The 23550-nt window shown below is 39.7% G+C and overlaps 1 protein-coding gene across 1 annotated transcript in view; it reads left to right on the forward strand.

Annotated features, from left to right (window-relative positions):
• Nucleotides 1–460: 460 nt before the first annotated feature.
• The window catches only part of LOC111901083 (T-complex protein 1 subunit theta), an 88575-nt gene continuing 65485 nt past the window's right edge, over nucleotides 461–23550 (forward strand). The window contains exon 1 of the mRNA XM_023896952.1: nucleotides 461–659. Coding sequence (XP_023752720.1) covers nucleotides 461–659 — 199 coding nt within the window. The remainder of the gene's footprint in view (nucleotides 660–23550) is intronic.

Raw genomic sequence — 23550 nt, forward strand, 5'->3', positions numbered from 1 at the left:
AATAGCCTCACTATTTAAGGAGCTCTTATGCCTCAAAAACGTGGCGAAGCTTTGTTCTAGGGTTTCACACGTTTTTGGGCAGCCTCTTTCTCTCTCCTCTTCATCCTCTTGCTTATGGTGTTTGTGAACCATTAGAGGAGTGACATTTGTGACTCTAGGCTTTCTAAAGTCAATACAAGGAGATTTGTGATTGTTATTACTACATAACAATCAAGGTAACATCTTAAACCTATTCTCATGATAATATGATTACTTGAATGCTAGAATTAGGGTTTATAGTCTTGGATAACTTGCATGTACAATAGAGAAACCTAGATCCAAGCATTAGGGTTTGTATGAGCACATAGGATGTTCTTAGGACCAAAACCCATCAAGGAAGAGATTGATCTGGAGATGGAGAAAAAAAGGAAGCCAAATTTTCTGAGTGATGATGGTTTGGGCAAGAGGCCCAAGGTTATTGATGCGAGAGGGAAGGACCGGTAGGGTCGGGGCTGCTCTATCAAGTGCGGCAGAACGCACGATAGGGCGTGCAGGGTGGGCAGTTCTGGCTGCTTCAAGTATGGCTGGACTTGTCATATTAGCAGGGATTGCACTTCTACTACCAGCACCACCTCGGTATTTGATTGGATTTTCTTCCATTGCAATCATATGGCCACAAGGTTGGTTGAGTTCATGATTGATCTGGTTCCTGGTGTAGCTCCGATAGCCCAAGCACCGTATCGGTTGGCTCGTCCCGAGATATAGGAGTTTTCTACATAGCTGTAGGAGCTGTTAGAAAAGGGATTCATTTGACTGAGTTGTTTGCCATGGGGAGCACCTATCTTGTTTGTGAATAAGAAGGATGCATCTCATTGTACGTGCATTAACTACTGGGAGTTGAATAAGGTGACGACAAAGAACCGTTATCCACTCCCGAGGATTGATGATCTTTTTGACCAGCTTCAGGGTGTATCTTGGTATTCCTAGATTGATTTGCGATCTAGTTATCATCATATGAGGGTTAGGGATGAATATGTACATAAGAAAACTTTCCGTACTCGTTAAGGCTATTACGAGTTCAGGGTGATGCCTTTTAGGCTCACCGATGCTCTATTTCTGTTCATGGATCTCATGAACCATGTATACAGGCCCATGTTGGATCAGTTTGTAATTGTATTTATTGATGATATATTGGTTTATTACAAGACCTGGGAGCAACACGTGGAGCACTTGAGGGAAGTGTTGGATACTTTGAGGAGGGAGAGACTTTTGCAAAGTTCTTCAAGTGTGACTTCTGATTGTGCGAGGCGCAGTTTCTGGGGGACCTTGTCAACTTGAATAGTATTCTAGTCGATCCGGACAAGGTCGAGGCCGTGATGTAGTGGGAGGTTCCGAGGTCTCCATATGAGATTCAAAGTTTCCTTGGTTTGGTGGGTTATTATTGGAGATTTTTCCAAGATAGTTGTTCCATCGACCTGATTGACAAAGAAGACATTTCCATTTCGATGGGGGTCTGAGCACCAGGCGGCTTTTGAGACCTTGAGGCAGCGGCTGTGCGAGGCACCAATTCTGACCCTATCAAAGGGTATCGAGGATTTTGTGGTTTATTGTGATGTGTCGATCACCAAGTTAGGGTAAGTGCTGATGTAGAGGGGTCGCGTGCGCTTCGAGGCAGTCGAAGCCTCATGAGGCGAATTATTCGACGCATGATTTGGAGTTAGGGGCTATGGTTTTCTCCCTCAAACTTTGGCGACAATACCTCTATAGGGTCCTTTGTACTATTTACTCAGATCATAAGAGCCTGAGGTACTTGATGGATCAGCCAAATCTGAATATGAGGCAGCGCCGATGGTTGGATGTGGTGAAGGATTATGATTGTGAAATCCTTTATCACTCAGGGAAGGCCAATGTGGTGGCCGATGCTCTCTATCGTAAGTCGGTTGTGACTCAAATTAGAGACATATGTTTGAGGATGACCGTAATTACTCATATGTGTTTCAGGTGCTCCAGAAGTTTTGGCAAGGCGAAGGCGTGACCGTACACATCCTCACATTTTAAACTTATGGTTTCTAGGAAACTCTGATAATGTGAATGATATGAAAACTATATGTAAATGATTCTAGTTTTACATAAATGTTTTGGAGACAATGGTTTTGTAAACACTTCTATAGAAAAAGGATTGTTTTGGAAAGTTTAAATTTTACTGAAATTTTATGGATGTCACAAGTTGCTATTAGAGCCTTGTTTTGAGTGAATTGGAGGAACACTCGTGCGAATCCAGTCTCAAACTAAGGAAAAGATTTTCAAAATGAATTTCAAATGGTTTTAAAAATACTTAAGGAGGATGAGATGTGTACGATCAGCCGACGCCAGTAAGTAGATGTGACAACCCAAAAATTTCCGTTAGTTTTAACGTCGAAGTTAACGTCGAAATTAATATCGAAATTAGTTACGTCAAAAATTAGCCAAATTTATCCCGAAAATATTTTTGACCGGATTTAAACCCGTTGGAATATTTTAATTAATATTCGTCAAGCGAGAATAAAAACACGTAAATTATCTTTCCATTTAATTGGAAAAAGTTTATTTTTACTTGCGGCCATTTAACCGGGTAAAATTTTAAACCTCGTTAAACATAAGTATCGGGTAGTCGTATACAAGGTACAACACCCAAGCCCTATATAAGGGTGGGTGGACACTCCTTAGAAGCCTTTTCCCACCTTAGACTCTCTCTCTCTCTCTCTCTACTTTCTCTCTCTACAAACGAGTTTTGGTCAAAAATTGCCCCTCCGAGCCTCAAATCGGTAAGTAAACCTTCCTAGCTTGTTATCTAACTTATCTAGCTTGCAAATTCGTGAAATAATCATCCAAAAACCTCAAGAACATGAGTTTACGGTCCAAGAACACCTTCATGGACCGTAAACACTCATAAGGGGGTTTTAATGCTCAAAAACCCTTCCAAACCACTTCTCATGTTTAGCAATTGCTTAGAGGCTTACCCGAAAGGACTTAGAACACCAAAATCGGACCAAAAGGGGAGTAAACATGAGTTTACGGTCTAAGAACATCCTTAGACCGTAAACCCATATGCATGGACCATAAACACCTTTTAAGGTGTTAAACTACCGCTCAAACACCTCCGAAGGCTTCCATGAACTTCCTTGAGTGCATAGAACCTTATTTTCCTTCATGATATGCACCAAAGCATACAAATATGTGTCACACTTGAGTTTACAGTCCAAGAAGGTTCTTAGACCGTAAACACCCATTCATAGACAATAAACACCTCCAAAGGGTGTTAAAGTGCCCTTAACACTTTGTATGGCTTGGAATAGGACCTCGAATTTCGTATGCTTAACCTACAACCACCAAAACATAGGATTCATGGACAAAATGAGTTTACTACCACAAAATCATGTTTTTAAGGTAGTAAACTCCCCAAGAACATCTTCTTAGACCGTAAACACCTTTCCAAGGTGTTTAAGTGCCCTAAACACCTTCTTATGCTCCTAAAAGTGACTAGAACCTTACATACATGAGTTAGAACCACCAAAAAACAAAAAAAATGGACCAACATCAGTTTACTACCGTAAACTCATGTGTTTATGGTCATAAACTCCTCAAGGAGTAGTCATAGGCCGTAAACTCCTCAAATGGCCCATTTTGAAGCCTTAAACCCTTCATAGGCCCTAGAATTGAACCTACCCTAGTTCCACAAGTGTTATAAGACCTTAATGCATCAAAGAACACACCATCAATGAGTTTAAGGCTGTAAACTCATGGGGACAAGGTCTTAGGGCCGTAAACTCTATAAAGAGTTTAATCTTGAAGAGTAAACTCCCTATTTAGGCCATACACACCCTTAGATGTTACCCGAGACACTTCTAGCAGTTAACCAAAGTGCTTTCCGCATTTTAGGATGCGTATACGTGTTTAATTAGTGTTATATTTACTAATTGTATGTAAACATATGTCATCATATGTTAATAGGTCACTAAGCGTGTTCAAGTCTTTACTTGACACCGAGCACCCAACTTGCACTTTCGTTCGATCCGCTTACAACAGGTGAGTTCATACCCCTGAATTAACCTTTTAAATGTATTTACATGATTTTATGGGGGGGATACAAGTTAAAACATGCCAGTTATCATATCAATCACATGTGATTGATAACCCACATGCACAAGGATTCATTACACTGTCAACTGTTTTACGTAGTATGATACTGTAAATGGTTTTCCAAAACGTCTTTACTTGTTCAAAACTTTTCTCAAATTGTCTCTCGCGCTGTATGTTTTACTTCAGATTCAGCTACAACAGTATTTTAAACAAAGGATTTCCTTACCTATAATGTTTTATCAAAGTTTCATTTAAAACTTGTTTATGAAAGGTTTCAAAGTATTTCTAAAGGTTTTCAAACTTATTTTACAAAAGAATACCAAGTCATGATTTTCTTAAGTATAAAGGTTTTCCAAAGTTTTCATCAAAGTTTCCTTCCATGTTTTTATTCTCCTACTTTGTTAGATACTACTGCTTCGGCATACATCTATTTAGTTAATGCTCCTACTTAGTTAAATGCTATTACTTTGTTAACGCTTTTTACTTCGTGATACGCTTTTACTTCGTGATACACTCCTACTTCGTGATACGCTCCTACTTCATGATACGCTCCTACTTGTTAACGCTTTTACTTCGTGATACGCTTCTACTGTTAGCTTCTACTTCACGATACGCTTATACTTGTTAATGCTTCTACTTCACAATACGCTTCTACTTGTTAACGCTTCTACTTCGTGAAACACTTCTACTTCGTTAAACACTTGAACTTCGTTAAATGTTTCTACTTAGTTAAATGTATGCCTGTACTCGTATAGTTATATAAATAATGTTTAAAGGACTTAGGAAGGCTAGTTCGCCCTATTTCCTTTTCCTTGTTTGGATGTGGTCTGGTGGGATCGGATATCCGTCTGAAGGTCGTTTGATCATTAATTATATATTATGTATACATGTATAGACATATAGGCTTACATCGATCGGTTCAGTTATGAGTCTCTACTGCTAGTCCAACAATTACATTAGAATTCACTGTTCGAGATACATCTTCAAGACACGGATCTCCCCGTCGTCGAGTTGGTAACCAGAGTCTCTTGTAGGGAGAGCGGACATTGTGTGTGTTGATCTATACGAGATTGACACCCCCGCACCCTGACTGCTAGCTACAGTCCATGACCTACCAAGCCAAGGGGTGACAAATGTCATATTTACACCGACGCTTGCAGGGCATCAAGTACTCTAGTGTCGATTAGTATGGTTACGAGTATCTCCATGTTTACCTTATAATTCATGGCCTTAAGGTAACGATGTTTAACACTGTATGCTGGAAAAACATTCTTGGAATTAGACTGTTTTAGACCTTGCTAGCTGTATCTTTCATTTGATACTGTCTAGGGTCTGTATTCACTGTTTTAGACCTTGCTAGCTGTATCTTTCATTTGATATTGTCTGGGGTCTGTGTCTCTTTGTTCTAGACCTTGCTAGCCGTATCGTACATTTGATACCGTCTGGGGTCTGTGTCTCCTTTTGTTAGACTGAGTCAGGCGTGTCGTTCATTCGATATTCTCCTGGAGTCTATGATTTCTTTGCCTTAGTCAGCAGTATATTCTGCTGAGGCATATGTTATTTTCCCTTATACTTTACTAGTGATAATCTCCTGCTTTCTTTAAAAATCAAATACCGTACTTTGGTAATGATAGTATTTCAGGGAAAATTTCTCTTTAAAAACATAACACCGTCGGGTCTTTGTAGAAGACTACTTTTAATTAGAAAATATAGGATTTTTTGGAAAGGACTCTAATACACTGTTTACTCTAAACTACTACTTTTTATAAAGTTATTTGAATAAAATGACACTAAATACTTATGAACTCACCAGCATTTGTAAAAATGCTGATACTCGCTTTCAAATAACTTGTATTCTTAGGTCAGCAATAGACAGGTACATTCCAGGAGCTTTTGGATGAAGACAGTTTAGTACCAAGCTGCACCTATATTATTACTTGTATTACTTTGATGTTTCTATGAAATGTAAACTATGTAAAACTATTACTATTAATGGAATGGTTGTTGTACTTTGATTACTATACTGCATATGTTGTGATACTTGACATGACGTCATCCACCCCAGAATGTTTCCGCCATTCCAGTTTTGGGGTGTGACATATTGGTATCAGAGCATTGTTTATAGTGAGCTAAGTATATCAATTCATAAAAGATACACAGCCCATAAATACATAGGGATAAAACACTCTAACCAACAATTATACTTTAAAATATAACCATATTTTACCAAAGTATAAGAACATCCAGAATCTAAACACTCGAACACAAGTATCACAAGGAGAACAAGAATAAAAGTCTTTGGATATTGAGCACTACAGTTAAACCTGGGCAGTTATGTAATCGTAAGCTGGAATAAATGTAACCTGATCAACAACATTTATTCGAGATGCGATGAACGAGTACCTGGGAGTGATAGTGGTGTTGCAACAGGTCTGAAACTTACCAACTACGAATGCTAGAGCCAAACATAAAGTTTAAAATACTATGGAGTATTTTTGAATACTAAAAGACTGACATTAATCCCAGAATCATATTCAGAAGATAAGAAACAAACAAGAAATTAAAATACCATAGGGGTATTTTAGGACCCATAGATAACCTTGTGTGAAGAACTAAAAAGATCCTTATTGATATACCTACAATTACAGAGGATATACTCCCAAGGTTATATATATAATAAGGATCCCATAGGCTGAGAATGTGTGGTTTCACTTTACTTCCTTTTCTTCGTTGGGATGTGGATATAGGGTAGTATCACATATTCGAAGGCCTATCGGATCTACACTATATATTATTTGTATACCCTATGTAATCGTAGCAGGAATCAATATGGATCACCCAGTGAAATGTTAATAATCTCTTAGGATTCTTTAGACATTTCCATTCTTGCACGAAGCCTGTAGAAGACCCTATCCACTTCGGTACTCGGCAGAAGAGTTGATTCAGACCCAGAAGAGGTTGATTGAGAAGATTTCCAGTTCAGAAATAAATGAACTGGGTCGAGACTATTGAAATCACCAAGTGCCTATATCTTTTTAGGGACATCGGTGAGAAATTCGCCTAAACTTCCAAGATTTCTAGTCATCCATCATGAAGTGATGACACCCAGAGTCGGATTTGGATGTAAGGCGGAGTAGAAATTCAATATGTCTATAAGAGAAGAGAACCCTAGGTAACTACTCGAATGAAACCAACGCCGGTCCCGGTCAAAGATACGAGGTAGACAGAGGGAGCCAGTACATGGAACCCGAGAAGAGTCTTTTCCTCGTGTTCGTCACGCTAATACACCTATAAAATAATACAATTTAGTGAGTTAGTGATTACACTACTCACGCTATGTGTTAGGTAAATCACCTTTTTCCCGTTGCAAGTAATACGATGAGAGCGGATCCCTACACCTCTGTTGAGGTTGTTTAGCCATAAGTCTTCATGAACTTTCCTTCCCGCGACTTTCGTTCCGAACTGTTCTCAAATCTTTCCAGGCCAGAGAGTGAAACCTTTCCCAGTATAAAGGTAACTTAGTAGTAACGACTCCCATCTTATGGCTTTTTCTGATACTCATACTCCTACCTTGAATACCCGGACTACATCATAGGGATGTAGGTCGACACTCAGACAACCAGTATCCAAAGCACGGGAAAAATTTATGCCTAATATAGTAAGGATAGATACGTCCAGGGTTAACCATCGTCTCTCATCAGCTTGTATTCCTTTCTGTGTAGGAAAAACCATGCCTCCGAAGAAGCGTAACCCATCTGCCGGCAAGAAACCAACTCTCTTATTCGATGAAGCTACGGTCCAAGCTGCAGTCTCGGCAGCCGTAGCAGCTATCATGGCTCATCTGAATGCTAACAACGCCAATGTTTGCAAGAGCCCTATCGGAATTCCCGATACTAGCAATGGACAGCAGCAACCAACGCCTGCATACGCAACCACCCAAGAGCCTCAACCAAATCCACTAAAGAGAAAGGTCAAGATCGAGGAGGGAAGTACCTTGGCTCAAGGACCTTTCGAAGGGCAACGAGCTGAGACAGTCAATACCCCTGCCAGCCCTTCCATCCTGACTTCAAGAAGACATACCTAGGAAACCTTCCCCCCTGCGGCAAATGTAGCTACCATCATCATGGTATCTGTCGAGAACTCTATTGTGCTAGGTGCCACATGAAGGGGAATACTGCTCGCGTCTGCAGAACCCCGGTTGAGTTTATTACATCAACCACCAATGTGACGATCAGTCCAGTATGCCACCTACGTGGTGAGTTGGGCACCTAAAGCGAGATTGCCCAACAGAAAGAAAAGACAAGGACACAGGAGGAGTCCTACTCTAATGCTTAGGGAGAAGCATCAAGGAACCCGATAGATTTTTGGTACGTCTCTCAATCTCAGATAACTAATCAAAACGTTAAAAGAAAAATTCCAAATGTAAATACTTCCCTGTTAAGGCGAAAGTCGCAGCACGGTTATAAAATTTAAAAATTTCATCAGGTACAACTATAATGGCTAAATATATACGTTACGGCCATGTATAATTGAGACGGATAGACCTAGAGTGAGTGAAGGCCGCCTCATTTCCTGTTCCTCGTTTGGTTGTGGATTTAGGGCAGAGTCGCTCAATCGACAGTCCTCCCCACCATAATTATACATGACTAGTATATGTTAGGCGATTATAGAAATGCCTCGTGAGAATCCATTCATGAAAAGGTACTTTACTCAGAAACACTCAGGACCCTCTGTAGTTCCGCGTCGACTTTATCGGTCCAAGTATCCGTGACAGTGATACACGGGACAAAACCTGAGATGCCTAGAACTTGTGTGCCCGTTCGGCACATGACCCTATCGACTCTCATTCTATATCATGTCGAAGTATGCCAACTTCGACGCCGCTATAAATCATGGTTTGACTTTGTGCAACCATGTGTAACTCCCTAGTGTTGTGTAAAAAGAACTTTCTCCATGGCCATTCGGCAAATAAAGGTTCTTCCGAACCTAAACAGAATAAGAATAATAAAACCTAATGCGATCCGTCAGTCGTCCCTCTTATTTCAAACCTTCCGAATGTATCCAGGGAAGGGTACCGCACACTGTTAACCAACCCTTCTTAGACAGATAGAAACCCAAGTGAAAGACACTGCATGTATTCCAAAAGACAATAACCACCCGAAGCATACTCCGTAGATCCCCCAGAAACACCCTTCACACCTCGCAATCCGGTTCGTGAATCGAGAGGATAGAACTCATGGGACTGACCACTATAACTAGGCATATGCATAAGGGTGGTATATAATTGAGATCAAAAAGATTTAAGATGTGTGCTTCCTCCCTACTCCCTGTTCCTCGTTGGGTTGTGGGTCTGGGGTGGGGTCGCACAACTGAACATCCTACCGACCTCAATTATATATGGCTTGCATACACCAAGTATTAGTGGTTAAGCCAAGTATGAGCTCTACCATGAACCTCATAATAAAACCCTTCATCCTATTCCATAGAATAGGAACTAGAGTCAAGAGAACAACTGCGGGTTGAGCTACTACAATGACCACAAATCCAAAATTTGTTGTCATCCTGGTTAAGCCAACATAGTAGCTAACACCCTCAGTTGGTAAAGAAATCTGAGTCGTAAGAGTCAAGGACATTGACTACGACCATCCACTCACGCTTAATCCCCCGAATTAAGCATCTCAACGGATATCCTAGAAATCCAGAAGCTGCAATAAGTTGACCTCTGAGAAGAATGGATGAGGAGATTAAAGCTTCGAGTGATGGAACCCTCTATTCACTAGATTTGACCTAGACCGAGAAAACTCAGAACCTTCGGAAGAGTACTTGCAGAAGATGTTCGCACTACTCAGGCACTTTGTCCACCTTGTTACCGAAGAGTAGTGCCTAGGACCCTCCTCCCTCTCGCATGGAGGAAACCACCATCACCCTGTAGAGGATAGACTGCATTATCCGAAGTGAACACTAGAATACCGAGAACCACAGGATAACCTCCGCAGCCAAGGATACTTGAATAAAGTGCGAGAGTAGGTTGTGTTAAGCCTTATAACCCAAATCCCGAAGAGATTATAGACTTGACACCAGTCTAGGTGTTAGTCGAAGGGTTATACAAGAGCCCGCACTTTCCGCACCAAAATAAACCAAAGCATTGGAGAATAGGACATGTCTTAGAGATTCATTGGACTACTAGGTGTTCCATGGATACTATCTCGCACAGAAATAGTATAACACCTCCCGAGATAGTCCAACACTCGTCTAATGAAACCCTTTCTCCCCGACCCTGAGGGTTTTCGTAGAAATATCTCGAGAATCAGAAGTGCAGGTTCATTTTGCACAAGATTGAGATAGACACTCTGCAGCAAACAGATAATCGTAGGCATGCAATCCATCCGATGATCCGGAAAACCTCGGAGAGCCAATCAACAGTAGAAACACGAATCCAAGGACAACTCGAGATTTCTAAGAACCAACCTGAAGGACTACACTTCCAGTATAAGAGAGAGCATTTAGAACTTCGAAATGGCGATCACGCCAGTGATGATCTCGCCATAGAAGTACACTATGTTCTAAGTACTGAAATGCTCTACCCTTCCAAGAGCTTAGGACCATTCGAGATTCTTTACGGAGATTGGTCCAACCCTCATCAGACCACTACTACTTTCGGAAATTCCACAAGTTTCACCACATATCAATCCACTTCTTAGACATTGATAAGTGTTGCCCGACGTCACTCTTTGTATCCCACTCATCTTGATAGAAACCATTGGGAACCCTAACTTCGTAGATGAACCTGTAGGAATCGCTAACTGCACGAGACGGAATCTGCATCCCGTAAGTGAAGGTTCGCTGGAAGGCCAAGCGAAGACTGGAGTTCACTTGGGAGCGCGAGGACCATCCGAATAGGAAGTACCCTCATTTCATTGCTCGGTCATTCATACCTACTTCCTTGCCTAAGCCTGAATTTCGGGACGAAATTCCCTTTGACGGGTGGATGATGTGACAACCCAAAAATTTCCGTTAGTTTTAATGACGAAGTTAACATCGAAATTAATTATGTCAAAAATTAGCCAAATTTATCCCGAAAATATTTTTTACCGGATTTAAACCCGTTGGAATATTTTAATTAATATTCGTCAAGCGAGAATAGAAACACGTAAATTATCTTTCCATTTAATTGGAAAAAGTTTATTTTTACTTGCGGCCATTTAACCGGGTAAAAATTTAAACCTCGTTAAACATAAGTATCGGATAGTCGTATACCAGGTACAACACCCAAGCCCTATATAAGGGTGGGTGGACACTCCTTAGAAGCCTTTTCCCACCTTAGACTCTCTCTCTCTCTCTCTTTACATTCTCTCTACAAATGGGTTTTGGTCAAAAATCGCCCATCCGAGCCTCAAATCGGTAAGTAAACCTTCCTAGCTTGTTATCTAACTTATCTAGCTTGCAAATTCGTGACATAATCATCCAAAAACCTCAAGAACATGAGTTTACGGTCCAAGAACACCTTCACGGACCGTAAACACTCATAATGGGGTTTTAATGCTCAAAAACCCTTCCAAACCACTTCTCATGTTTAGCAGTTGCTTAGAGGCTTACCCGAAAGGACTTGGAACACCAAAATCGGACCAAAAGGGGAGTAAACATGAGTTTACGGTCTAAGAACATCCTTAGACCGTAAACCCATATGCATGGACCATAAACACCTTTTAAGGTGTTAAACTACCCCTCAAACACCTCCGAAGGCTTCCATGAACTTCCTTGAGTGCATAGAACCTTATTTTCCTTCATGATATGCACCAAAGCATACAAATATGTGTCACACTTGAGTTTACAGTCCAAGAAGGTTCTTAGACCATAAACACCTCCAAAGGGTGTTAAAGTGCCCTTAACACTTTGTATCGCTTGGAATTGGACCTAGAACTTCGTATGCTTAACCTACAACCACCAAAACATAGGATTCATGGACAAAATGAGTTTCCTACCATAAACTCATGTTTTTAAGGTAGTAAACTCGCTAGCAACATCTTCTTAGACCGTAAACACCTTTCCAAGGTGTTTAAGTGCCCTAAACACCTTCTTATGCTCCTAAAAGTGACTAGAACCTTACATACATGAGTTAGAACCACCAAAAAACAAAAAAAATGGACCAACATCAGTTTACTACCGTAAACTCATGTGTTTATGGTCATAAACTCCTCAAGGAGTAGTCATAGGCCGTAAACTCCTCAAATGGCCCATTTTGAAGCCTTAAACCCTTCATAGGCCCTAGAATTGAACCTACCCTAGTTCCAAAAGTGTTATAAGACCTTAATGCATCAAAGAACACACCATCAATGAGTTTAAGGCTGTAAACTCATGGGGACAAGGTCTTAGGGCCGTAAACTCTATAAAGAGTTTAATCTTGAAGAGTAAACTCCCTATTTAGGCCATACACACCCTTAGATGTTACCCGAGACACTTCTAGCAGTTAACCAAAGTGCTTTCCGCATTTTAGGATGCATATACGTGTTTAATTAGTGTTATATTTACTAATTGTATGTAAACATATGTCATCATATGTTAATAGGTCACTAAGCGTGTTCAAGTCTTTACTTGCCACCGAGCACCCAACCGACATTTTCGTTCGATCCGCTTACAACAGGTGAGTTCATACCCCTGAATTAACGTTTTAAATGTCTTTACATTCTTTTATGGGGGGAGGGGGAATACAAGTTAAAACATGCCAGTTATCATATCAATCACATGTGATTGATAACCCGCATGCATAAGGATTTATTACACTGTCAACTGTTTTACCGAGTATGATACTGTAATGGTTTTCCAAAATGTCTTTACTTGTCCAAAACTTTTCTCAAATTGTCTCTCACGCTGTATGTTTTACTTCAGATTCAGCTACAGCAGTATTTTAAACAAAGGATTTCCATACCTATAATATTTTATCAAAGTTTCATTTAAAACTTGTTTATGAAAGGTTTCAAAGGATTTCTAAAGGTTTTTAAACTTATTTTACAAAAGAATTCCAAGTCGTGATTTTCTTATGTATAAAGGTTTTCCAAAGTTTTCATCAAAGTTTTCTTCCATGTTTTTATACTCCTACTTTGTTAGATACTACTGCTTCGGTATACTTCTACTTAGTTAATGCTCCTACTTAGTTAAATGCAATTACTTTGTTAACGCTTTTTACTTCGTGATACGCTTTTACTTCGTGATACGCTTTTACTTCGTGATACCCTCCTACTTCGTGATACGCTCCTACTTCGTGATACGCTCCTACTTGTTAACGCTTTTACTTCGTGATACGCTTCTACTTCACGATATGCTTCTACTTGTTAACGCTTCTACTTCACGATACGCTTCTACTTGTTAACGCTTCTACTTCATGAAACACTTCTACTTCGTTAAACACTTCAGCTTCGTTAAATGTTTCTACTTAGTTAAATGTATGCCTGTACTCGTATAGTTATATAATAATGTTTAAAGGACTTAGGAAGGCTAGTTTGCCCTATTTCCTTTTCCTCGTTTGGATGTGGTTTGGTGGGATCGGATATCCGTCCGAAGGTCGTTTGATCATTAATTATATATTATGTATATATGTATAGACATATAGGTTTACATCGATCGGTTCAGTTATGAGTCTCTACTGCTAGTCCAGCAATTACATCAGAATTCACTGTTTGAGATACATCTTCAAGACACAGATCTCCCCATCGTCGAGTTGGTAGCCAGAGTCTCTTGTAGGGAGAGCGGACATTTTGTGTATAGATCTATACGGGATTGACACCCCCGCACCCTGACTGCTAGCTATAGTCCACGGCCTACCAAGCCAAGGGGTGACAAATGTCATATTTACACCGACGCTTGTAGGGCATCAAGTACTATAGTGTCGATTAGTATGGTTACGAGTATCTCCATGTTTACCTTATAATTCATGGCCTTAAGGTAACGATGTTTAACACTATATGCTGGAAAGACATTCTTGGAATTACACTGTTTTAGACCTTGCTAGCTTTATCTTTCATTTGATACTGTCTGGGGTCTGTATTCACTGTTTTAGACCTTGCTAGTTGTATCTTTCATTTGATATTGTATGGGGTCTGTTTCTCTTTGTTCTAGACCTTGTTAGGCGTATCGTACATTTGATACCGTCTGGGGTCTGTGTCTCCTTTTGTTAGACTAAGCCAGGCGTGTTGTTCATTCAATACTCTCCTGGAGTCTATGATTTCTTTACGTTAGTCAGTAGTATATTCTGCTGAGGTATATGTTATTTTCCCTTGTATTTTACTAGTGATAATCTCCTGCTTTCTTTAAAAATAAAATACCGTACTTTGGTAATGATAGTATTTCAGGGAAAATGAGAAAAGGACATATTATTTTCCCTTGTATTTTCCTTTGTAATTTGATTACTATACTGCATATGTTGTGATACTTGACATGACGCCATCCACCCCAGAACGTTTCCGACGTTCCGGTTTTGGGGTGCGATAGTAGACCCCAAAATACCATACTGTTACTTGATTTTCGATATGTTAGAACAACATGCTAGTGATAGGTTAGGGATCTTTAGAAATTTCTTGATAGAATTGTCTGATTATGTGATGCATGTTGGATAAGGTGTCTAAGTCCATAACTATTTCTGGTATGTACTTGACCCGGTTGGCATGGTCCATTTGGGTTGCATGGCATCATGACACTTGGATAAAGAAAATGAGAAAAAGACACTTATGGTTTATTAATATATTATAAGTTCTAATATATTAATACTATTATTTAATTAGTATTGATCAAGAATTAATTTGGTGATCAAAATGAGACTAATTAAATATATGGGGTTGATTATGTAAAGCATTCATTCTTATATAGTGGTCCAATGATCCATGGTTTATTGAATTGGGATAAAACCCATAGAGTGCTCCTTGGATGGTCCATGGAGGTTAAAACCCATGGATCATGGAGGAAATGAAAAGCCATGTCAATTAGGGTTTACATGGTGTAACCCTACTTGTGACACAACTATAAAAGGACCCAATGGGCTACCAAAATCGTCATTAAGTGAAGAACAAGAGGGCTAGCCGATTTTTAGTGTGTGTGTACTTCTCTCAAAGTTATTCCAAGAGTTGTGGTGTTGTCTGAAACACTTGAGGCATCACATTTGGGGTGCTAGGCTCACAAAGTTCTTAAGCAAACCAAGCAACAAGAAAGGTATGTTCTTCTACTAGCTTTTATGTTTCAAGTTCCCCATGCGATGCTAGTTAGGTTGAGAACCTTGGAAAAATCAAATTTGCATGTATCTTAGTAAAACATAGATCCAAGGTTTCTAGAGTTGCATGTACACCTTAGGAGTGTTAGAATGCTCAAAACCCTTCATTAGTATCAGAGCCTAGGCTTGTTTTCTTGATACTTGATGCAAATTGTTGAAGAAAGTCGAAATTTATGCTTTCAACTGAGTGAACTCGCCGAGTCCATGGGGGGACTCGATGAGTCCATGCATATATTCATCCTACTCATCAAGTAGGTTCATGCACTCGATGAGTAGGAGGCCCAGAGTGAAGTTTTTCGAGTTTTGCTCCTGGAAATGGACTAGAATCATTACTCTAAATTGTTTTGGACTTATAAAACCTGTTTTTGATGTGGTAATGATTATGCTAATCCCTTTACAATGGTTCTTATCAAAATTTAAAGTTTTATATATATTTTTATGATTCTTGAAATTGTTGATATGAATGTTCACACACTTATGAGCTTGGTAGATCATAGGAATTATTTGTAAATTCTTTGTTAGTTTAATTCTTGATCTAAATGTTTTTAATGGAATCTATAATTTGTCCTCAAGTTACGGTGTACCAAAAGTCTTTTTTTAAAGTCCATTAAATAACAGATAGGGTACATAAAATGAAGAGTCTTCATTTTAAAACCAATAACTCATAAGTTATGAAGTTGAAAAGTTTTGAATAGTTACAAAACTTGCCCTCAAGTTTTGGAACATGTAAAGTCACTTTAGAAAACTTTAGTTCCAAGTTCCAACCCCTAGAATTTTAAAAGTTAAAATTCAACCCTTATACTTTATAATATCATAAGTTAATAATATATATATATATATATATATATATATATATACATATATATATATATATATATATATATATATATATGTATGTATGTATAAGAACAAGTCGTTTTACCGTTAGTAGGCCACATTCACAAAGCCTGTCAATAAGGGGATATAAGGTTGTTGCCTATAAAATAGAAGCTTAATGTGTGTCCACTCACACCCACCGCTTCCTTAATTGGTGGAGGGTCGTTAGCCGAAAGGGTAGGACAATGAATTTAATTCTTATTAAAAGTATAATGATTCTTATAAACTAACTAAATGTTTTATTAATTCCCATTCTTAGTTACTTTAGGAAAATGTGAATTTAGTGCTAACTCTTGAAATTACACTTTGCACCTTGCTTAAGTTGTTAGTGGAGCGTGTGTGGTAAACCGACACACTAACTTGGATTTGACAAGGTTGGAAAAGGGTGGCTTAAGGTTTATCATAGATCGATGGAGCACGTGTGGTTAACCAACACATCAATTAGTTGATAAACATTAAGAGTACCAAGTAATTTGCATGGTTATTCACACCTTGTTTTGTGATCCTCGGCATCGGAATCACAAAACTTGAAGGGCACAATCGAGATTGAAACATGTCATTGAAAAGTTTAATGAATCTCAAATGAATCTAGGAGTTTCAAAACCAATTAAAACCCAATAATACATTTCGTTTTTCATGGAGGAAATTGGTGAATCGTCATTCACCTACCTTCAAATATTTTATAGTTTGGATTATGGCATCCCTCTTCTAAGCTATAAAATATTGTGTTGGGTCCTAGCATTAATATTACATTTGGGTGTCTTCTTGTCACACCCCAAAACCGAGAACGGCGGAAACGTTCTGGGGCGGAGGACGTCATGTAAAGTATCACAACACAGAATAGTAAACAAGCAAACAACATCATCCATTGCATTAAATATATAATTTTAATACAAGTGTGTTCTGTATAGTTATAGACACCAAAAAATAATGTAAGTCAAAATAAAGAGATGAGTCCTGAATGCGCTCCATCTTCTCAAAAGATGGTCTCGGTACCGGTCTACTGATGACCTGAAAATACAAGTTATTTTGAAAGTGAGTATCAGCATTAAGCTGGTGAGTTCATAAGTATTTTAGTGTTGGTGTTTGTTATCAAAACATTTGAACATGTCTCCATTGTAAGTTTGTAAAATGTATGTAAATGTTTGTAATTGTTTGTAAAAGTTTGAATCTCTCAGAAAAACCTATATTTTCTATTAAAAGTAGCCTTCTACCAAGGCGTAACTGTTTTGTATGTTTGTTTATCGTAAAAGTGTGTAATTTTCCAAGTGTAACTATCATTATCAAAATATAGTTTATACATTATTATTTAAGTGAAATAGTCACTAAATGTATATAAAGGATAAATTACTGTAGTATTTGTAGTATTATATTATATTAACTACTGCAGTACTATCTACCTTAAACCGGATTTATATTAAAGTATCATGTGATTTATTGTACCATACTATCGACTGAGTAACAACGACAAATGTAGGTCGTAAAAAGGTATGACGTTTGGCACCCGCAGACCTGCAGGTCCGGATGTAGCTAGCAGCAAGGTGTAGGATAGTCAATCCAGTATAGATCTATATGCAAACTCACGCTCTCCCTCCGAGAGACTCTGGTTACAACTTGGGCCATGACATTTAAGGCATGCTCCGATACAGTGGATCACATTTATGTAAGTGTATGTATGTATATGTAATGTATTGTTCCTGTTCTAGTACTGTTGTATATCTTCTCTTCCTTAGTATAGTAGTATATGTTCCGTTTCTAGTATAGTTATATATGTACTCATAGTAATGTAATGTATATGTTCTCATAGTAATAAGTATTGACTCATGAATGAACTGACTCATTGATCTAGCAATAGTATAAGTGTAATCCTGTGTTACCCCAATGGTAACTTACTAATGATGTAAATGATTTCGCATGAATATGGAAGTACTTTTATGTCTATATATGCACATATGATATATAATTAATAATGAAACGACCCTCGGACGGCTACCCGACATCCCACCAGACCACATCCAAATCGAGGAAAAGGAAATAGGGTTGATGACCTTCCTAAGCCTTATAATCATATATGTGTGTTTGAGGGTTTATAAGGCTATACAAGAGGGTGTATGGCCGAAATACACACTACATGTGTGTGTGCGGCCTAGTGTGCTGCCAGCACATGTGTGCGGCCCTGTGTGCGGCCATGTGTGCTGCCAGATGGTGTGTGTTTCCATGTGTGCGGCCAGATGATGATCTTGGTGTTCTTGGTACCTTTTATGAAGATCTTCAAGGAGAATGGATGATACTTGAGAGGATTTTCGTGTTCTATGATTGAAGAAGTGAAGGAAGTGTTCAAGAATGATCTAAGTGTGGCATATATAGGTGCAGTGTGTGGTTGGGAAGGTGTGAGGCCGCAAACAAGAGTGTGTGGCCGCACACTCCATGTGTTGGAGTGTTTGGCCCGGTTTTGATTCCTACACTTCGAGTTAACCCTTTTTAACACTCCTACCTTAATTATATCGCATTTAGAACGCTTCATTAGACTCTAAAGGGTACTACTATATAGTAAAATAAGTCTAGTATTGGAAAGAATTGAAGAGTGCATGCGAGAAGTTTTTCGGGTTGTCACATTTATTAAGGACTATCTTTATATCTAATCTAGACTTGTCATTCTTCTTTTCAGATGTCTTCCAACATTGCTGCTTCTAACTCGAACCCTTCTGGCTCCTTCTCTCACATGAACCTTTGTGGGAGAGTCATCTTTGATGGGACTAATTTCAATGATTGGATTAGGAACATAAGGATGGTCACTCGCTATGAGGACAAGGAATATGTCCTCGACAAGGAGCTGAAGGATCTTGATGAGTCTACTGCTACTCCCGAGTAGATCGTTGACTTTAGGGCACATGAGAGAGATACTACCAAAGTGGCATGTATCATGTTGGCCAGATGACAGCCGAGCTCCAAAATTGCTATGAGGACTTTTATTCTTTTTAGATGCACCAGGATTTGAAGGACAGATACCATCATAGTGCTAGTCAAGAGCGATATGAAATAATCTCCTCCATGATAACACCCCGAATGAAGAGTGGTGAACCTATCATGGGCTACATGTAGAAAATGCACAGGTTTGTGGACCATTTGCTGAACTTGAATGTGAACTTCCCTGAGGAGTTAGCTATTGATATCATACTGCACACCTTACCTTCTTGTTATGATCAGTTCCGAATGACCTATCATATGAACAAGAAGGAGGTCACACTCAGCAAACTTCAAGGACTTTTGAAGACCGCCGAAAGCGGTCTTAAAAGTAAATCGGTTGTCACCACTCCTACTCCTACCGCCGCCCCTGTTCTGGCTATCAGGAAAGGTAAAGGAAAGAAGAGGAAGAGCCCTTCGAAGGGTAGCAAGGGAAAGTCTCTTGATGGCTCCTCTTCAAGTAGAACCAAAGGTGGTTCTGTCACTCCTTTTGCCAACCCTAAAGAGGCTGAATGCTTCTATTGTCATAAAAAAGCGCACTGGAAGAGAAACTGCCCAAAGTACTTGCAAGATGTTAAGGATGGGAAAGTAAAACCCAACCATGCAGGTATTTACACTATATTGTCTAATAACTTACCCAATTCTAATTCATGGATCCTTGATACAGGCTATGATATTCACATATGTTCTGATTTGCAGGGACTAAGAAGAAGTGAGAATGTGGAGCATGGGAAGGAAAAACTTAATCATGGGTAATAGGAAAGCTTCACCTGTCACCAAGATTGAATTTTATTCTTTGTTGCTAAGTAGTGGGTTAACATCAGATTTGAATAAATACTGTTACTTGTCTGAAATGGCGAGAAATATTATTTCTTTTCACGGTTTGTACAAACAAGGATTTACTTTTTCATTTGATAATGAATGTGGTGGTATTAATGCTTTCTATAATAATGTTCTTTATTTTAAAGCATTACCTTGTGATTGGGTATATGAAACTGTGTCGGTTGTAGATAACCTAGGAAAAGATTTGATGTGTATTGATTCCTCCACTAGCTTGGATAAAGCATCATTATGACATTGTCGTCTTGGACATGTTAGCAAGAAATGCATAGGCCAACTCCAAAAGGTTGGAATCTTGGAGTCATTTGACTTTAATTCGGATGATAGTTGTGAATCTTGTTTACTTGGAAAAATGACAAAGTCACCCTTCACTGGTACTTGTGCTAGGGGTGAAGGTTTGTTGGATCTTGTACACACAGATGTTTGTGGACCCTTCAGAACAGCCACAAGGGATGCTAGCCGCTTGTATGTGACTTTTACTGATGATTATAGTAGATATGGTTATGTCTACTTAATCAAGCATAAGTCAGAAACCTTTGAAAAGTTCAAAGAATTTAAACAGGAAGTGGAGAATCAGCTGGGCAGGAACATTAAGATGCTTCAATCCGATCGAGGGGGTGAGTATCTTAGTATAGATTTCCTTGACTATCTTAAGGAATGTCAGATTGTCTAACAATTGACACCTCCCAGAACACCACAACTTAATGGTGTGATTGAGAGGCGTAATCGAACCTTGTTGGACATGGTTCGTTCCATGATGAGTTGAGCTTCGCTACCAATCTCATTTTGGGGGTATGCCTTAGAGACAGCCGCCCATATTATTAATCTAGTCCCTACCAAAAGAGTTGCCAAAACACCTCAAGAGATGTGGACTGGGAAAGTTCCCAATTTGGACCACATAAAGATTTTGGTGTAACGCCCCGTTATAAAAGTTCTTATTTATGAATTTCCGAGATCAAGAGTAAGGTCGTTTCGGTCTTTTGTGGGCATTGGGTATCATTCAAGATGGTTTCAGACCGGGGTGTGTCGTTAGAAGCATAGGGCTTCTCGCCATCTTTTTGTGGATATAAAGTTCATCGGAAATGGACTTATGATGAAGGAGTTATGACATTTTAAAGGAAGTGACATTTATGGATCTTAATCGAAAAAGTTATCGAAGTAGGCCATGCATGCAATTGGGACATGCCTGGGTACCCCCAGCGTTGTAGAGCGAATGGTCGTGGGTGCAAGGACGCGTACACCCAGCGTTCGCTCAGAGTCCTTAAACCCTAATTTGAGGGTAAGCCACTACATAAAGAACATAATGGCTCAAACCCTAGCCTCATTATCAGCCTCCCCAACCTCAGAGAAACCCTAGAATACCTCATCCTTCCATTTTGTGAGATCTTGACCTTGGGAAGCTCATTTTGGTGGTTTAAGCTTGGAAGAGGAAAAGTGGAAATTGTCAAAGAAGGACTTGGGAAGTTGGAGCTTATAGATCTGGAATAACATCATCTTCTGGAGCCCTTTTGAGGTATAAAGTCTCTTGCTTGGCAAGCATATTATGTAGATCTAAGTGTTATGAAGTTTTGCCATCATTCTTGTCCTAAAAACCCCAAAGTGATGCATGATGTGAGTTGGTTGAGATTAGCTGTCCTTTCAGACCTTAGGAGAGGTCTTGAGTGAGAAAAATGAGGTCCCAATGGCTTTGGTTGTCCCATGTGTGATGTAGGTAGGTCTTAATGGATTAAGACCTTGGGTTAAGAGCTTTATGGACGTCCCAAGTAATAAAGTTTGAGACTTTATGAATCCTAGGCATATTTGGTCTATGGATCTGAAGTTTGGGCTTAATAGCTTAAGCCATTAAGAACTTATGTGGGATTTTAGTTTAGCGAGAGTACGCCCCACGTGAATGGATGTACGCCCAGCATAGTGGGTCTGTGTTTCGACTCCAATCCGCGGGCATCAATGTACGCCCAACGTACCAAGAGGGGTACGCCCAGCGTACTCCCTCTGTTGGGTTTTTGATTTTGGGCCTTAAGTGATTTGGCTGTTTATGGGCAAGTGGGGCTTGGGCCGTGACTGAACATTTTGAATGGAGTAATTTAGACCCAATAATTATTATGGACCATGGATCTAGGCTCGTTTCGAAAGGTGGGCCCAATTTAGTAAATTGGGCCAATAATGGGTTTTGCATGAGGATTTGGTTTTGGGTCTTGGCCCAATAAGAGGATGATGGACTTAATGAGTGTTGTGGGCCCTTGGTCTAGAAAGTTATGATTGGACTCTAACTTGGTGATTATCATCTGATAGCTGGGAGTCCCGGTGAGTCAGCAGTCGGAGATTTGCAGGATTTTGGCAGTTGCAAGGTGAGTTATCCTCACTATATCGACAGGGTCTATGGCACCAAGGCCGGCCCTTTATCGGATGGAAATCCGGGTATTGTTTGTTACGTTATTGTTTTGCTAGATCTGCATCCTAGTATTTATGATGGTGTTATGTTAGTGACCTGGTTAAGGTCGGTACCCAGGATATAGGGTAATGCTATGCTAGTGACCGGTTAGGTCGGAATCATGGTTAGGATGTTGATATGCTATGTGACCTGTTAGACTGCTTGTATGGTTAGAGATTTGTTATGTGATTGATTGTTTTATGTTCTCATGGTTGTTTGACGGGGGTTGGGTTGAGGCTGGTCTTGCTTAGTGCTGTAGGCCAACATACCCAGGGCGGACCGGGTATTCCGAAGGCCCAGCGAGCAGTCCGGATAGGCTGAAGGCCCCAAGAGGGTGGACCAGACGTGCCGAGGCTCGGAGAATGGACCAGGCCAAATGAAGGCCCGGTGCGGGCGGACCAGTCATACTGTAGACTCAGAGAGTGGATCAGGTGGATTGAAGGCCCGGTGCGGGCAGACCAATCACACTGTAGACTCGATGTACATGGCTAGACTTGGAGGGTGGACCAGGTGGACTGAAGGCCTTGTGCAGGTGGACCAGTCACACAGCAGACCCGATGTGAACGGCTGTTCTATTTGTGATATGATATGAGTATGTTATGTGTGGTTGGTATTTTGGGGGTAACTCACTAAGCTTTCGGGCTTACAGTTGTAGTGTTATGTTTCAGGTACTTCTGGAGATCGTGGCAAGGCGAAGGCGTGATCTTACCGCTCCTCATGTTTTATGATTTATGTTATATGGTTCTGGGGATGCTCTGATGTTTAAACTATTTTGAAAATGAAATGGATGAACTTAATGGTTTTTGAATGAAAGAAAATGTTTTAAATTTTGTTGAAATTGTTGGTCGTTAGAAGTTGGTATCAGAGCCTTGGTTTGAGTGAATTGGAGGAACATTCGTGTGAATCCAATCTCAGATTCAGGAGTGGTTTTCAAAAACGGTTTTCAAATGGTTTTCAAAATAAGTAAAGGATGACGCAGAGGGTACGATCAGCCGGAGCCAGTAAGTTACCCCAAAATACCATAAAAGTTATTTGTTTCGAGATATGTTCGAACAGCATGCTAGTACTAGGCTAGGGATGTTGA

Source organism: Lactuca sativa, chromosome 6 (assembly GCF_002870075.4).
Source record: "Lactuca sativa cultivar Salinas chromosome 6, Lsat_Salinas_v11, whole genome shotgun sequence".
In the NCBI taxonomy this organism is placed as follows: Eukaryota; Viridiplantae; Streptophyta; class Magnoliopsida; order Asterales; family Asteraceae; genus Lactuca; species Lactuca sativa.